Source organism: Pyrus communis, chromosome 7 (genome assembly GCF_963583255.1).
Source record: "Pyrus communis chromosome 7, drPyrComm1.1, whole genome shotgun sequence".
Classification (NCBI taxonomy): Eukaryota; Viridiplantae; Streptophyta; class Magnoliopsida; order Rosales; family Rosaceae; genus Pyrus; species Pyrus communis.
The window spans coordinates 4,895,315-4,912,192 of NC_084809.1; the positions used below are offsets into that span (position 1 = coordinate 4,895,315).

Sequence of the window (16,878 nt, forward strand, 5' to 3'; positions counted from 1 at the left end):
ATTTATGAACATGCTTTTACACACTTCTTTGTAGTATATATGATGGATGACTATATGCTATGAAGATGTTTTGAGATATAAGCATCCATGTTTGGAAAGACTATGTTCAATGATATGGTGCATATTTAGTGGTCATTGTTCTGCCTACAAGCGAGAGATATAGTTGTTGGCTTCAAGCCAGGAGAAATAATCTCTGGCTTCGGGCCGAAAGACATAGTTGTTGGTTGCAGGCCGAAAGATATAATTATTGAACACCACGGGTGACTAGGATACCACTAGTAAGCACACTACATATGAGATATGTTTTATGAAGGTTTTATGGCATGCTAGGGTTTCAGAAACTTATTACATATTATGTTATTGAGTTTTCATAAAACTTTGGGGGTTAGTATGTTGATAACTGTTTTAGTATTATATATATATATATATATATATATATATTAACTTGGACTACTCATGTTTGTTTTGTGCCCCCTTAAGACATAGGAACGAGGCGTACGATCCGACTTACGAGGCATTCCCCTACCAGTGACATCGTGCCATTCTTTCTACTTTGACATCATTGTAATAGCACATTCCGCTTGTATTCTGAATTAGATGTATGCTCTAAACATGTCATGCATCATCACTATGATTTCCTTGTTGGCAGTTGAATATTATTTTATTATCTTAGTAGTATGTATTTAATTTTTACATTGCATATTTATGTGCGAAATTTTATATGCATGTTTTACATGTTCTTAGCATATGCATTCATTAAATGGCTTGCGTCACCCTCGGGTATCGGCCAACACATGGCCATCCCGATGTCCCTCGAACATTAGGATCAGGGCGTGTCAATATGTGTTTTCAAAACAGGGGTTAGTATGTTCAGAAAGAAAATGGTTTTCTTATTATTAGTACTATTATTATAAACTTTGATCCACTCACTCTTTTGGTTTTGCGCCCCCTTCAGGAGTTAAAATCGGGGCACACGATCCGGGCGTCAGGACACTTCCGGTTAGGTATCTTCAAGTCTTCTCTGTGTAGGACCCATTACTCGGTTCGTACCTTTTCATAATAAATCTTTCACATTACTCTTGATTAGTTGTATACTCTGAACACGATTCTGCATTAGTATATTTATGTTTGAGCACATATTTTTATTTGCTTGCATGTTCAAATGGCTTTGTCACCCTCAAGCAGCACGTGTCTCTCCTGATATTTAGGGATATCGGGATCGGGGCGTGTCACGTTTCTCTTACCTCGCCACCATTTTACTGATCTACAGAACTGAAGTCTATATCTCGCATAGCCAATTCTTGTCAAGCAAGAAACTGAAATTTCAAGCAATGTTGGACTCCCTTCCTCAGGAAATCACTCATGATATCCTATTTAGACTACCCACTAAATCTTTGATCCAATCCACCTCGGTGTGCAAGCCATGGAGATCCATGATCATAAACCAAAGTTTCATTCAGTACCACCTTAGGCGAACCATCAGTTTCAATAAACGGAATGACATTCACCTCCTCCTAGTCCACAGTGTTTCTGGTAATCGTACAACTTCTGTTAGAACCCACCGCCACACAACGGTTATGTCTGATATAAGTCAAGAGGTCTTTTCTGTGCATTATGATAACCAGGATTTTGACAAGAACTCCGAGATAGAATTTCCAAGTGCTCTCAAGGAAGAACAGCAGAATGATATTCTTCACGTTGTCGGTATTTGTAACGGTCTGGTATGCTTTGCAGATGATATGCATTGTTATGGTAACAGCTTCATAATATGGAACCCATTTATTAGGAAGTCAGTAACCCTTCCCAACCCTGGTATTACTTTTCCCATGTATAACAGCATTCCCAATTATGGCGGATTTGCTGCGGCTATTGATTTCGGTTTTGATGATATGACAGCTGACTATAAGGTTGTTAGAGTTGCCACCCCTAGCAATGAACTTAGAGGTCCAACCATGGCTGAAGTTTATTCACTGGCCACTGGCTCGTGGAGGAGTCTTGGTTCCGTTGCTCCTCAATGTGCAATATATGGAAGAAAAAAACACCTTTTCTTTAATGGAGCTCTTCATTGGCCTGCAGTACGTAGGACAAGGGATCATCATTTTATATTGACATTTGATGTGTGCAGTGAGTTATTTCGCAAGATATCGATGCCAAAGAGTGTCATATGGAGGTCCCCATTGGGATTGTTGTTGTCTGTTTCAGGAGACAGAAAATCTATAGCTCTATTCGTGATGGATGACACTTCTAAAGAATATCTTGATATATGGGTGATGAAAGAGTATGGCGTGAGGGAGTCCTGGACTAAATTGATTAGTCTCTGTCCACAAGATCCGGAAAAACTTTTACCTCGAGCGTTATGTTTTAGAAAGAATGGTGAAGTATTAGTAATGCTTCTTGATGGAGGCATGTACCTTAACTTCGGAACCGCAATAACAAAGGGTGTATTTGTTTCCCTAGACCTTGTGAGCAAACAGTTGAAAAACCTTGAGGTTTGTGGACCATATTGCTCTGTTGATTCCTTCGAAGAGAGCCACCTCTTGCTGGACAAGACCGATGCGGTTTCTCACTAAAAAAATAAATTTGTAAGGACTTTTTGTGAGATGTTTGAGCTGCCTGAAGTGTGCTGGTGTATTTTTAATTTTGGCATGGAACATTTTATCTGAAGCTCGGGTAGTTTTTCTTGAGTACTTCTATTATTGTTGTAAGCTTGAGCTTTTTGAAAACTAATAAAAACTGAAACTTTGGAAGAATCTCGTTACAATTTCAACTCGTGTTGCAGCTTCAAACTATGTACCCGTTATCTGTGGTAGTATCTATGAAATGCTTTTGCAAACTACAAGAACCAAATACAGTACAATTTAAAACTTGTCTCAGCTAAGAATTAGGGCAAACTTTATAAAAACTTTTTTGGGACTAAAAAACGTGTTTTGGCTAAGAAAAAAATTACAAATTATAGAGTTAGTTCATCGGACTACGTCATCCTTCAAATTGGAATAACTCCTCACTTTGATCCATGAAATTTAAAATTGATAGAATTGGTCCGTGAGTTTGTCTACAAAAATACTTTTTTTTTTTTGTCAAATTAGTTTTGCTTATTGTTTATTAAATTGAGGTTTTTTTTTTTTTGTTATTTTGGTCCTTATTAAATAGAATTTTTCACAGAATGACCAAAGTGATTGATGATGGACAAACTTAAGGACCACTTCTATCGATTTTAAATATCAGGAAAGTGAAGAGTTATGCAAATCTCAATAATTATTTTGGCTTGAAAGTCCACACAAAACTAAGGCTCCATATGGCCATTTCTCCCTTCTCAACCTAATGGTCTCATACAGTTCTCTCTAAAGCCGTCTACGGCCGGTCAGACACTTTTGAAAAGAAATAAAGAAATTGTATCCTCTTTTGTATTTTATGAAGGTGATTTGGAAGAAATTGATGGGTTAGAAAAAGGACAAAAATACAAAGACGGATGTTCTTATGTTGCTCACCTCTTGCGTTGACAAAATATGCTTTGTGCTAGCTAATGCACCTCAAAGAATCACAGAGAAGGCACCGCGGAAGAAGAAGATCAAAGTTGGAAAGAAGTTTCCAAAGTATGTCTCACTGAAGGTAAATATAGCATGAGATCATGTCATCATTTCGATCTTTGAAACAGTTTTTTGTATATATTTGCTGTGAAATTTGACTAATACAGACCACATATAGATTCCAATTTCCATAGTTCAATCCATTCATTTGAATCTAAACAATACACTTTACCCCCTCACTAAAATCCTGTCATTGTGGGGTAAAGTTCCATTGAACTTTAAAGTACTTCATCCAATGACTCCAAACACACAAAGTTCCATCGAACTTTAAAGTACTTCATCCAATGACTCCAAACACACAAATATGGTACATTTGGATGAAGAACTTTAAAGTTTCATGGGACTTTGGCTAAATTAATTAGGAATGCAGGGACTTGAATACGACTCGATGCTCTAAATTTAAAAGAACTTTCAAATTACACCGTTCTTTATTCTAGTAATTAGCAGCATGGTTGCATTACATCTAGTCATTTTGAAAGAACTTTCGAGTTCCATGGCGTTATGATTAGTAAATTTGTATTGCATTTGTAGTGTTTAGTTAGCTTTGTAGTGAATGAGTAATTAATTGGTAGTGTTCTTATAGTAATTTAGTAATAGCTTTGTATTTCTACTCACGCCTTTGTCTTACTTCACCACCATTTACTGATCCATAGAACTGAAGTCTATCTCTCACTGCCGATTCTTGTCAAGCAAGGAAACTGAAATTTGAAGCAATGTTCGACTCCCTTCCTCAGGAAATCACTCATGATATCCTATTTAGACTACCCATTAAATCTTTGATCCAATGCACCTCGGTGTGCAAGCCATGGAGATCCATGATCATAAATCAAAGCTTCATTCAGTCCCACCTTAGGCGAAAAATCAGTTTCCATAAACGGAATGACATTCACCTCTTCCTAGTCCACAGTGTTTCTGGTCATCTTATAACTTCTGTTAGAACCCACCGCCACAGAACGGTTGTGTCCAAAATAAGACAAGAGGTCTTTTCTGTGCATTATGATAACCAGGATTTTGACAAGAACTTCGAGATAGAATTTCCAAGTGCTCTCAAGAAAAAACTGAAGAATGAAATTCTTCGCGTTATTGGTATTTGTAACGGTCTGGTTTGCTTTGCAGATGATATGGCATGTTATGGTAACAGCTTCATAATATGGAACCCATTTATTAGGAATTCAGTAACCCTTCCCAACCCTGGTATTACTTTTCCCATGTATAACAGCATTCCCAATTATGGCGGGTTTGATGCTGCTATTGGATTCGGCTATGATGCGATGACATCTGACTATAAGGTTGTTAGAGTTGCCACCCCTAAAAATAAACTTCAAGGTCCAACCATGGCTGAAGTTTATTCACTAGCCACTGGCTCGTGGCGGAGTCTTGGTTCGGTTGCTCCTCAATGTGCAATATATGGAAGAGAAAAACACCTTTTTTTCAATGGGGCTCTTCATTGGCCTGCAGTAAGTAGGGAAAGGGATGATCATTTCATATTGACTTTTGACGTAGGCAATGAGTTATTTTACAAGATGTCGATGCCATCGAGTGTCATATGGAGTTACATATTGGGATTGTTGTTGTCTGCTTCGGGTGACAAAAAATTTGTAACTCTATTTGTGATGAACGCCGATTCTAAAGATTCTTATCTTGAAATATGGGTGATGAAGGAGTATGGCGTGAAGGAGTCATGGACCAAATTGATTAATCTCGGTCCACAGGGTCCCGAAAGACTTTTTCCTCGGGCATTATGTTTTAGAAGGAACGGTGAAGTATTAGTAATGCTTCTTAAAGGAGGCAGGCAACTTGGGTTCGAGACCAATATATCAAAGCATGAACTTGTTTCCCTGGACCTTGTCAGCAAACAAATGGAAAGTCTTGAGATTTGTGGACCATATTGCTCTGTTGATTCTTATGAAGAGAGCCTTCTCTTACTGGACAAGACCGATGCAGTTTCTCTTTAAGAAAAGAAACAGATTTTGTAACAAGTTTTCGTGAGATGTCTGAGGCGCCTAATGTGCTGATGCTGCAGCTTGAAACTATGTACATGTTGTTGAACTATCTATCAAAAGCTTTATAATTTTATTTTTTATTATCAATTTATTTACATCAACTTAATATCAGTTGTTAATCTTGGTATAAATTTCAATTGGCGTTGCAGATTATGTACCAGTATGTGTTAAGTATCTATGAAATGTATTCGCACTCGAATTTGAATTCCCCTCCTCATAATTTAGAATAGAATAACGCTCGTTTAAAAAGTTTCGTTTATCACGTGACTCGAAAGGAATTGCTGGGTTTGAATAACTAATAAAATACACAAAGATACAAGATCAAAAACTTTTGGCCCAAGACAAGTTCGATATATAATAATTCTATACAATAAACAAGTCCTTAGGCATTTCATCCTCCAACCATCTCTTTGTTTCTCTGTATTTTTCTCTCTGCTCTTCTTGTTTACATGTCACTATGAAATGAAGAAACGCGCAACCGAGTTTCCCTCTTTTTTTCATCGATTTCTCTGCGAGGCTTCGGTCTGAATCTAATGGGCAGTGAAGATAGGTGGCAAGGCATCGCTCTAGCTCCAGTAAATACAGACAGAGAAGAGGAGAAATGGAGGAGCTTCAACAACTCAGTGAATGCAGTTTCTTTAGGTTTTGTAGCAACTGCTATTCTCATCTCAATGTTTCTTGTGATGGCTATTTTTGAGAGATTTTTCAAACCCAGATCATCACAGCTGTCCACTTCAGCTCGCAGTACTACAACTACTACTCATTTGGATCTTCAGCCACAGATTACCTACAATGATTCCAAGCTTGATCACCAACACTCTCACAAAGTAAGCTTTTCTTTCCCTTCAATTGTTATTACTGGACAGATGTGAGTTAGACCAGTTGGATATGGCTATTTTTCCGGTTCTTTCCTATATATTAGAGTAATTTAAAATAATATTTTCTCTTCTTTCTCTTTGTTTACTTTCCTGTGGGGTGCACCGTACACGTATAGCTAAGAGTGTGAAATTTGATGAGATTGTGTCAAAATTGGAAAACTCATGTTTTTCTTTGGATACTGATTTTCACATTTACGTTTTCTCCTTCTGCAATCATTCTCTTGTGTTTACCGGTAAATTCTTCTTTAATTAATTAAATTCAAGAGCTAGAAACGAAATGAAAGAATGCATGATAGAAAAGAGAGCGAGGAAATCACTTTCGTTTTCTTTTTAGCATTTCCGTTTGTTTCTTTGTGTGCACTACTAACATTTAGGCACTTTAGCTAATTGAAGAGTTGGTGGTTTAGTTTAAGGACAGATCACAATGATTTAAGAAACTAAACATCAAAGATGACAGAGTGTTATTTGGAGTTTTCAGTTTCTATAGTGGCTGCATTATATGTAAGATTTCATAGGATCTGCATAATTATGCTTTACTTGATTAATGATTAATATCCAAAATCTTATGAATTAATTTTTAAATCACTGAAAATTTGTCATATTTTAATCCATATTTCATCACTAGTGTTTGTAATGCTTTGTCCACTCTTCTTATTCCTTTGGTTTTGTCTCTTTGACATGACATGTCATATGAGAAGAGAGATATAATACATCTTGTTGCACCTATATGTCTCTTTCTACGTGAAAAAAAGAAAAGAAATAGGCACAACATGCGTCCAGTTGCACCTAAGTTTTAGCCATGATTCACACCCCTTGCATTTTAATGCTCAAAATTGCAGGCAATAGAAGAGGGTGTTAACTAGCTTAAGCCTTCCGCAGTACACCGAAAAAAGTAATGTGATACTAATATATTGAACTCGTACAAGAATTACACTTTTACCTATGCCGGAAAATTTGAATGTGAAACTAATTTATTGAACTCATTACTGTAGTAGTAGTGTTATAGAAATCAAATTTAGACTGCCTGATTTCTATATATAGATCACACTCACTCAAAGATCTTAATTACGTAAATAAAAGATATTTACTGGAATTCATCAGTTAGCACAAGTACTTTTTTTCCTTTTAAATTATTACCGTTTACCCCAAATCTAAGCATTGGAATGGCAAACTTAATCACATGCTACAAGTACCAATGTTAGGAAATATTTTAATTTATCACACTTTCAAGTTACCATGTGACATGTGCCAAATATAATGTTTATGCCTTCTATGATCTCGAAAACAACATGCATGCTTAATCTTTTCGTTAATCCATACATTTTACATATATAATCTTGAGTGAGTTATATCTTAATCACTTCCCGTCGACCAAGTGTTCACACGACATTGAGCTATTAGGAAATTTAAAAATAAAAATAAAAAATTGGATATTGTTTATGTATAACAGTTGAATTTGGTGTGTGAGGAAGGCTTGATTTGTGGAGAAGGTTACGCTATTTTATTTATTTACTTTTTATTAACCTGCTCGAGAAGGGATGATTATAATATCAGGATTTATGCTCTAATCTTGGATTAAAAAGCTTATTTTTATAATAATTTTGATTAAATTATCAACAGCATGCTGCATTTGAATCTTTAAAGTTAAAAGCCACCAACCACGCCAGAGAAGTATCTTCCTCATCAGAACCCTCTTTGGTCTTAGCGATTAATTTGGACATTTCTTCAAATTCAAAGTGTCCGATACTTCACGTGTCATAAAATAAGTGGAGAGACACGAATTTATATTATAATATGTGAAGTACCGCTAGAATATCTGGTACTTGAAAATATTAGCCTTATCATTTTGCTTGCTACAATGTGATATAGAAAATAAATTTTGCTCACTTGGGTTGCTGCCATGGTAGCTTCCAAAAGGACCAAAACCAACACATACTCCAATTTATATGTTTTGTATCAAATTTGTGCAGATGAGAATTTATGCCAGAGAAGTATCTGTGATGATGCCTGGGGAAGATATGCCTACCTTCATTGCACATCCTGCTCCTGCACCGTGTCCACCGGAGCGCATCGCTTGGCCTCTCCATGAAACACAAACCGTGCCTTGATCCTGCCTCGAGCTAAATTTCAAGCTGAAACAAGACAGGGATATCGACAAGAAAAACCTAGTTTTCGTTAGTCCTTTCAGTTTCGGACATGATCGAATTAGGGTTAGTTGACGATCACATCAGTCTGTTGAACGTAGGAGCAAGCCAGGAACCGAGACTCATCAGCAGAACAACAATCATATGTACATATTCCGTTTTATGTATAAAGCTTTGGCTGTCATCTCAAATTGATTTTCTTGGTGTTTAGTTTCTAAATATCAAACTAATCCTCTATTGATTAAACCCGAAACAAGGATTCGTGATACATTAGTCCTGAAAACGAAGACTGAATTTCCTTCATTGTGTGAATGCACTAAGTGCGGTACATGGTGCGAAAAGTGGTAACGTTTATGCTTGCAGTGGTAGTGCTTGAAATAGTAGTGTTGTGCTTGGAGTAGAACATTCCACTGCGATGGAGCAACGTACCACTCTAAAGATGTGAAGTTTCACTTAGTATGGACACGTAACGAAGAAAAAGCGAGGGACGACAGGAAATTTCCTAGAAACAGTGGGATGCCGGAAGCTTGTATCCCTCAAAAGGCTTGCAACAAAACCAATTTTGAAAAGGAAAGTACTGAGATGTCTTTGTCTTTCCCATCCCATCCCATTCCAAGAGAAGATACCGATTCCAGGACAAACATGTCCCGACACAACTTTGCAAATCTCAAACATTTGAAAGAGAGAAAAAACAACCAAGAACCACAATTTTGCAAATCTCAACACAAACCGTGCTTTAATCCTGCATCGAGCTACCAAGGTCCGTCCGTCGGAGCACGCGCATGGTCTCATCCGATTGAGGGAGATGCCGAATGCGGCAGCTGTCGTACACAAGATCCTCTCCAAATGAAGGGTGCTCATAACTAATTCACACAAAAGTACGATGCTGGAGCAACTCGAACAACATTTAGATAAAAGACTCAAATCTTTATACCATTTTCCAGATAATTTACATTGTTTCAGAAAGTAAAACATGTTTTGCCAACATTTGCTAGGAAAGTGCTTAATTCCACAGTACTTTCAGAAAGAAGAAAAGCACTTTCGTTTTGACAAAATGCAACCAGTAAAGAAGCAACTTTAGACAAAGATGAAGCACTCTAATGAAACCAGAGGGTTGTCGATGGAGGACTCATTCCCCTGCTGCGCAACGCCACCGTGTGATTCGTCCTCCTTTCTAGTTTTACCTTCATTCCCCAGCTGCGAAACCTCGCCGTTTGGTTCCTCCTCCTTTCTTGTTTTACCCTCATTCCCTTGCTGCACGACGGCGCCGTTTGGTTCCTCCTCCTTTTTAGTTTTGCCTTGTTTCTCAACTCCTCCCACTCCCAGCTGCGAGGAACTGCCACCAGCTGGTCCAGTCACCTTAGACGCCGACGGGCTTCTTCCCCTGCCCCCTCGACCCACTCCACCGGCCGTCCGGGTAGCCGGTGACCTCGACCTGGACGACACCGTATCGCGCCTCACTCCAGTGGGGCCACCACTGCGCTGCTGCAAGGTACTCAGCTGACCCGATTCCCTCCCGCGAAACGAACTCGTTTCAGTTCGATTCCTCTTCCCCATCGAAGGCTCCGATGCCCTCGCCAGAGGTCTGGCTGCTCTTTCCCTCCGGGCGGCGAGGTCGCCGGAGTAAGGACGCTTACTACGCGCCGCCGTTGAAGAAGCGCCATGCACTCTGGGACCCGCATCTCTCTTCTGCTTACTCGTAACCTCGTCGTCTCTGGCGTCAGTTATGGTGGTGGCGGTGGTTGCCGTCGAATATGAGAAGCTCTCGCTGAGGGTGACTCCACAAGGCTCCGAAGCCTGGGAAGGCTCGGCGGGGACGGCGATGTCGACGGCGAGCTCTTTGGGCGGCTGCTCTGGTTGGAGCTTCGGAGGCGAATGGGTGTCTTTCTCTGGGGTTATTTTGGGGATTTGGGGTTTGAAAATTGGGGTTTCGGAGAGAACCTCTTTCACCGACTCTTCTTCGATTTCAACAACCGGCGGCCGTGAGTTCGGCGGTGCAGCGGCTCTGAGTTGGGGTTTTGGGATACGGGTCTGATGGGGTTCCGCGAGGGAGGATCTGGCGTGGAAGTGGCTGTTGTTGGGGCCATTTGGGTGGTGGTGTGGTGGCGGTGGGTTTTGGGTCTTGGCGGTGCCGAGACAACAACCCATTTTATGATTTTTTTGAAAGCAGAAATTTTCAGCTTTCAGAGAGTCCTTTTGTACTAGTGACTCGCTAGTAGTGAGTGAAGTGGAGGTGGGAAATAAAGATTTGAAAATTTAACGGTCCTAAATTGGAGAGAGTCTGAAATCTGAATGAAATTGAAGGGGATTGGGGGTGACAGCGAGAGAGAGCTGCAGATAGACTAGGTTACACTCGTAAATATCAAATGCTGGACACAAAAGTAACTAGAATAGGGTTAACTCCCCTTCTAATCCCTCTTCCATTTCATCTCCTCCTATTTAAACGGTTACAACTACGCTACGTCTACATCTTGTTTTGAATTTTTTATATAGAGAATAAGACAAAAAGAAAAGTATGAGAGAAGGGAATGGTAATAGGAGGGGAGAGAATCCTACTCCAAAGTAACCCAACACGCTCACAAGAAATTTTTCAATGCAAGAAGTATAGCAGTCATAATAAAAGTGGTTAGACTTTTTTTTTTTTTTCAAGTTTTTTTTTTCAGTTATTATATGGTTTCTTGAGTAACCATAAAAGAATTGCCCAAAAAAAGAGTAAATTTAAAATTTTTGTTCAACTACAATATTCCGTAATATTGAGTGTATCAAAATATTAATGTTTAAAATGAATCATGAATGTGATGTAAATAATTTGTTCTTTTAAATCTCACCCGTTTATTTTACATTTTATTGAATACAAGAGGTGAAAACCTTGATATTAGATATCATTAAACTCAATAACCATATTGAAGCATAATCAGTTATCAACATATCATGATATTATTGATAACGCCGATACTTTAATCACATAAATGTCAATATCGCTGAACATTTACATAACAAGTAACATCTTATTAGTTGGCCTAACCAAGTTTTTATGAAATCTCAAATGGAAGAGAGACTTTTAGTACGGACATAAGTTTAAGAAAACAAAGCAGAAAGATAAGATACCCCATACGCCGCCACCATCAATATTCAATATGGACCCCAGATCAGATGCCTGTGAGCTTGTGACCTACAAATTGAAGACATTGGGCATGAAAGCCCCCAGAAAAAACATAATTTAGGACCACAGTAGGACCGGCGGTCCGGCACTAAGCACTGCTACCAACAAACAGGTGGGACTTAATAAGCAAGGAATATATTAACTACCCTGTCCATTCCTTCAGCATGATATTGTATTAAGTTTTATAAGATGGATCATCGGAAGGCGGCTTCCAGCAATCCGCGTTGGACATTTCGTGTGTGTTTAGTGCCAAAACTAGAATCCGAAACAAAAAACGGAGCACGTATACATGATCTATTATCGAAGAATGGGCAATTATTCTTGTTATTAAGTATTAATTAGCTGATTAACAGCAACAATCACAAGAATATAAGACCTCAACACCAGAGGGATATCTGATAATTACAATGAATTGACAACACAATTGGAACCGATATCGTAACAAGACCAGGTAAGCTAGGGCCCTCTATAATCAGCACTTGTACAATACAGAGAATGAGCAGGAGGGAAAAGAATACAGACTGAAACCTCATGGTAAGAAGACATGAAGATTTTATGTGTAGGAAACAAACCCACTCATCACGAGGCAGAAACATGCGAAGATGAAGCCCGGTCTGATTCTATCATAGATTTGATGTAGTATTCGCCAGCTTTGTATGACGACCTTACCATGGGACCAGATGCCACATATCGAAATCCCTGTTCCATACAAAATATACAGTTATTAAACTGTTATGCATAAAAGAGGATCATATGATAGTATGCTTGATAAAGTGAGATGGTATTGTATTAATTCATACCATGAGATACTTGTGAACAAATTTATATAGGTGAGGCGGGCCAGAAGATCTTTTGTTTATCATGTTGAACTCCCAATATAAACAGCTTAACCTAAAATTCGGTATCCTATCTGAGTGATACGAAGTGAATACTAGTAATGAGAAAACGAAACACTAAAGATTTCTCAAACAAAGCTCTACCAATACTGATTGCTGATTTAATAAAGTAGAGGACATATCAAGTCAACAGGGAAAAGCAAAATATGGAGGCAATACTGCTACCCTAGCCAAATATGACATTCCCATAGCCAGCTTAGTTAAAAACAAAGGGATAGAAGAATACCATTTCCATGCCAAGAGCTCGGTATCTCTCAAAGGCCTCAGGAGTAATGTATTCAGACACAGGCATGTGGCGCTTCGAAGGTCGCATGTATTGACCAAATGTCATAACATCAACACCTGCTGCTCTCACCTTCTCCATCGTCCTAACAACCTGATCAGGTGTCTCCCCGCAGCCTAACATTATTGAAGTCTTTGTAAGTGTTCCCGCGGGAGCATGGTCTTTGGCCATCATTAAAACATCTAAAGATTGCTTAAAATTGGCACGGTGATCCCGCACTGCCCTCTGAAGCTCTTCAACTGTCTCAATATTGTGAGCAAGGACATCCAATCCGGATGTTGCAACTTTCTCTACGCAGCTTGAGTCTCCCCGAAAATCAGGAACTACAAGAAAACATGCAAAATCAACAGCACATATGAACTCTAATCACATAATTGCCAAACTTCACATCTATTAGCTTAATACTCACAACCTCTTAATCATATAAGCATAAAAAGGCAATATTTTGTTAACTCAACGTAAATGATCTGAATTCCATACCGAGCTGACTCTATCATCCTAATTCACACATTATACTAAAACAAATTCATTAATTAAAGAACAAAATCATACCCAAAGCCTCAATGAGCATGCTGGGTTTGAGCACCTTCAACTTTTGCACGGTCTCTGCAAAATGTCCGCTCCCTTGATCGGACAAATCGTCCCGGTCCACGCTAGTAATCACCACATAATCCAAACCCCAAGACGCAATCGCCTCCGCCACATTCGTCGGTTCATTAGGGTCCGGCGGTGGCGGAGTCCTGGAAGTCTTCACATTGCAAAACCTGAAAATTTCAACCCAAAACCAAAAAACTCCCATCAATGCAAAATCCATTAGACACAGCAATTATCTCACATGCACATTTCATCAAACAAACTACCTGCAACCGCGCGTACACGTATCACCAAGAATCATAATCGTGGCGGTAGCAGTGCCGGTCTCGCCGCCGGACCAGCACTCGCCGAGGTTGGGGCACTTGGCCTCCTCGCACACCGTGTGAAGCTTCAATTCCCTGAGCTTTTTCTTGATCTGAGTGTACTTTTGGCCGCCGGGGATTGACTCCTTCATCCATTTCGGCTTCGGGAGAGGGTTCTTCTTGGTTCCGACTTCGACGGAATACGGGCCTTCGCCTTCCACGAAGTCCGTCAGAATCGGAGACTCGGCGGCGAGGCGGGCCCGCAGGCCCGCCAGAGTTTGGGGGAATTGGGAGGAGGATGTCGCGGTTGAGGGCGGGGTTTGGGTGGAGGAGGAGGAGGAGGAGAAGGACCGGGCGGTCGATTTTACGATCCGAGCCGCTAGGGCTGTGAACCGGGTCTGCATCTCTCGTTGGGTTTGCGATAATGCGATCGGAGACGGAGAGAGATTCAGATGGTTCGACGATGGTGGGGACGAAGAAGGTGATGAGGATTTGGTGGTTGGTTTGGTTGGCGCAGACAATTTTGGATCTGAAATCACGGCCCACGTTTGATTTAATTACGGGCCTGAGATTTTGATTGTGGATTGGATCAGTTTTGGGTCATTGGGCCTGAGAAATTTACAATCAAACATTGTGGGTTTTTGGCAATCACTTCAACCCTGACTAAAATGTTAATGAGAGGTTGTGAGTTCGAGTTTTGTAGATTGCTAGTTTGATATCAATTTGATATGAAGGTGCAGAAGTAAAAGAAGTGCATGAACATCATTTTTTTAAAACTAAAATGTAAATAATTGTCCAAAAATCGTAAACAAAATGTAAATAAAAAATGTTTGAATCATTGTGTAAGTGTGATTAAGAAAAAAAGGAACAAATCAACGAGGTTCAACCAAATAGAGACATAGAATATAATTTGGGATAAGAGTTGGTGCCTCTAAGATTATTTTTAAACTCTTTTAAAAGTTAATTATGCAAACTCTTCAAGCTACGTAACACAATTTTGATAAAAATCATATCATCTTAAGATTTTTACACCCAGTGAATTGTTATGAGGGACTTGTAGAGGTTTAGTTTAGTTTCGCTCTGTCAATATCGCTAGTACAAGAAAATGGAGTGTCTAGTCGACAAGGAAAAATAAGACTTTATTGAAGTACTGAAAATGTTGAAACAAATAAAGGCCCTTATTCCTTAGTTTGGAAGAAAGGGAAACGAGGGGATTTCATGTGATTGGAGAGGATGGGATCAATTAGTCAGAGTATGTAGATTGGTCCCAATATTGAGAATTTATTCTGTACTTTATAGTAGCTTGATTATGTCATGACTGCAATCTGAGAGATTTTTTGTATGCCGGAAACAAAGTCTAGTACATCAAAAATAATAATACAATTGGTGAGAATCTTGAAAAAGATATTTGAATTAATTGTATTATCACACTTAGTGTATTGAACCCTGTTCCTGGACAGTGAAAAATTAGAAGTTGTGTTTGGTGGGGGAGTTCATGAATTGAGCTACTTTTTTTCTTTTGGTCTATATAAATTTAGCTATTCTAATGTGATGAATATAACTCTCATCGCAAATCCGCACTTGCATGCATATATAGTTATGCTTTTCTAACAAGTGGACCCCTAAATTTTGTCATAAAACTTCACACTTGTCATAAAACTTCACACTTGTCGGACTGTACAAGTGATAATTAACAAGTTAAGGATAATATCGATATTGTTGAAAGTAGGCATTTGATTTGCCTCTCTGATAATTTGACAAGTAGCATCTATTCAATTCAATTGAAAGGTGCAGTGGATTGAGGAGGGTACCACCAAGGGTCCTATAAATAATAATAAACATTCTCAGAGAGTAACGGTAACGGTTTGGAAATGTCAAAAGAAGCATTTGGATTAGGTAATGCATGACATATATGCATTCTTCGCCCTTTTGATTATAAATTGACAACACGACTTGACATAACTGTTGAAATATTCTACATTGATCTTTTTTTTTCTTTTAAGAAAAGAATAATTTAAATTCTTAACCTTCCTCCAACTAATACATAGGTTTGTTGTCATAAAACTTCACACTTGTTGGACTGTACAAGTGATAATTAACAAGTTAAGGATAATATCGATGTTGTTGAAAGTAGACATTTGATTTGCCACTCTGATAATTTGACAAGAACATATGATGTAAGTCAAAATATGTTTATTGTAGCTATTTGGCCTATAAATAACTGTACAACAATGGAATATTTAATTAGCATAGTTTAACATGCAGTCGATATTTACTTAGTTTAGATTAACATGCTCAAATATTTACTTAGCTGAGATTAACAAGCACTTAATATTTACTTAGCTTAGCTTAATAATTAGTATGAGTGTGACTTAGATAGCCTTATTAACAGCTAAAAATCGGTTATAATGTTGCTTTCTATGTCTTTCTCCTCCAACTCCATTACCAGATATGCCCATTCATTAACATCATCTTAATTTGAATCCTCCAAATTTATTCGCATGACCTAATTTATTTTGTTTGAAGAAAAGGAGATTTCAACTTGCAATCTTTCTGACCATTAGAAATAATAGCGATACAGTATTTTTGTCACACTCGCCCTTTCTCAAGTCAAAATGGTATCAAAATCTTATACCAAATCACTATATCGAAGACAATAAGCTTTGCTCCCTTTTTTTTTACTTTTTATATATTGTATATAAAGAAATGGAGCGTTTTAACTTACTCTACATTTCGAGACAAATGATGCTTTATCATCATCATAAATTGAGCAATAAAAGGATCTTGCACAAACGCGTGAGACGATCTTAATTCTCAAGCATGAATGGTCAGAATCAGCTCACGCGCGCATGCACGACTATTAATCCACACATTTTTTACGTAAGTTTTATGAATAATGAGTTAGATTAGAGAAATCATATTATGTTTGTACATTGTGACAAGTGATAAATTGATCAATAATTGGGCAAAATTAACTAATACAATTAGTAGATAATCACCTCTTAGTCACATAATCTAGTAAACTAAC

The 16,878-nt window shown here is 38.5% G+C and overlaps 5 protein-coding genes across 6 annotated transcripts; 3 read left to right on the forward strand and 2 right to left on the reverse strand.

Moving 5' to 3' along the window:
• Positions 1–1,331: 1,331 nt before the first annotated feature.
• On the forward strand, positions 1,332–2,570 carry LOC137739425 (F-box/kelch-repeat protein At3g23880-like). Its single transcript, XM_068478991.1, has one exon. The coding sequence runs from the start codon at positions 1,332–1,334 to the stop codon at positions 2,568–2,570; it is 1,239 nt and encodes a 412-aa protein (XP_068335092.1).
• Positions 2,571–4,300: 1,730 nt separating this feature from the next.
• Positions 4,301–5,542, forward strand: LOC137739024 (F-box/kelch-repeat protein At3g23880-like). Its single transcript, XM_068478497.1, has one exon. It carries the CDS (start codon positions 4,301–4,303, stop codon positions 5,540–5,542), a length of 1,242 nt encoding a protein of 413 aa, XP_068334598.1.
• A 581-nt stretch (positions 5,543–6,123) lies between these two features.
• Positions 6,124–8,576, forward strand: LOC137739426 (uncharacterized). Its single transcript, XM_068478992.1, has 3 exons — positions 6,124–6,417; positions 8,089–8,139; positions 8,439–8,576. The coding sequence occupies exons 1-3, from the start codon at positions 6,124–6,126 to the stop codon at positions 8,574–8,576; spliced, it is 483 nt and encodes a 160-aa protein (XP_068335093.1).
• Positions 8,577–9,556: 980 nt separating this feature from the next.
• LOC137738785 (uncharacterized) lies at positions 9,557–10,829 on the reverse strand. The gene has a single exon (XM_068478259.1). It carries the CDS (start codon positions 10,758–10,760, stop codon positions 9,690–9,692), a length of 1,071 nt encoding a protein of 356 aa, XP_068334360.1. The 5' UTR covers positions 10,761–10,829; the 3' UTR covers positions 9,557–9,689.
• Positions 10,830–11,396: 567 nt separating this feature from the next.
• On the reverse strand, positions 11,397–14,349 carry LOC137739699 (lipoyl synthase, mitochondrial-like). Of its 2 annotated transcripts, XM_068479373.1 has the most exons (5): positions 13,815–14,349; positions 13,507–13,718; positions 12,898–13,277; positions 12,348–12,474; positions 11,397–11,784 (listed from the first exon to the last, which is right to left on the reverse strand). In XM_068479373.1, exons 1-4 carry the CDS (start codon positions 14,252–14,254, stop codon positions 12,355–12,357), a joined length of 1,152 nt encoding a protein of 383 aa, XP_068335474.1. In that variant the 5' UTR covers positions 14,255–14,349; the 3' UTR covers positions 11,397–11,784; positions 12,348–12,354. The 2 variants fall into 2 exon arrangements, with proteins under 2 accessions (XP_068335474.1, XP_068335472.1); XM_068479371.1 differs by lacking the exon at positions 11,397–11,784 and having other exon boundaries at positions 12,073–12,474; positions 13,815–14,348.
• Between the last annotated feature and the right edge of the window lie 2,529 nt (positions 14,350–16,878).

Coding starts and splice junctions, on each gene's coding strand:
- LOC137739425 (XM_068478991.1), top strand. CDS start 1,332: ATGTTGGACTCCCTTCCTCAGGAAATCACTCATGATATCCTATTTAGA.
- LOC137739024 (XM_068478497.1), top strand. CDS start 4,301: ATGTTCGACTCCCTTCCTCAGGAAATCACTCATGATATCCTATTTAGA.
- LOC137739426 (XM_068478992.1), top strand. CDS start 6,124: ATGGGCAGTGAAGATAGGTGGCAAGGCATCGCTCTAGCTCCAGTAAAT. Junction 6,418..8,088: donor ATCACCAACACTCTCACAAA/GTAAGCTTTTCT, acceptor AATTATCAACAG/CATGCTGCATTTGAATCTTT. Junction 8,140..8,438: donor CCACCAACCACGCCAGAGAA/GTATCTTCCTCA, acceptor AAATTTGTGCAG/ATGAGAATTTATGCCAGAGA.
- LOC137738785 (XM_068478259.1), bottom strand. CDS start 10,760: ATGGGTTGTTGTCTCGGCACCGCCAAGACCCAAAACCCACCGCCACCA.
- LOC137739699 (XM_068479373.1), bottom strand. CDS start 14,254: ATGCAGACCCGGTTCACAGCCCTAGCGGCTCGGATCGTAAAATCGACC. Junction 13,278..13,506: donor CATGCTCATTGAGGCTTTGG/GTATGATTTTGT, acceptor GTTTTCTTGTAG/TTCCTGATTTTCGGGGAGAC. Junction 12,475..12,897: donor GAGCTCTTGGCATGGAAATG/GTATTCTTCTAT, acceptor TGTATGGAACAG/GGATTTCGATATGTGGCATC.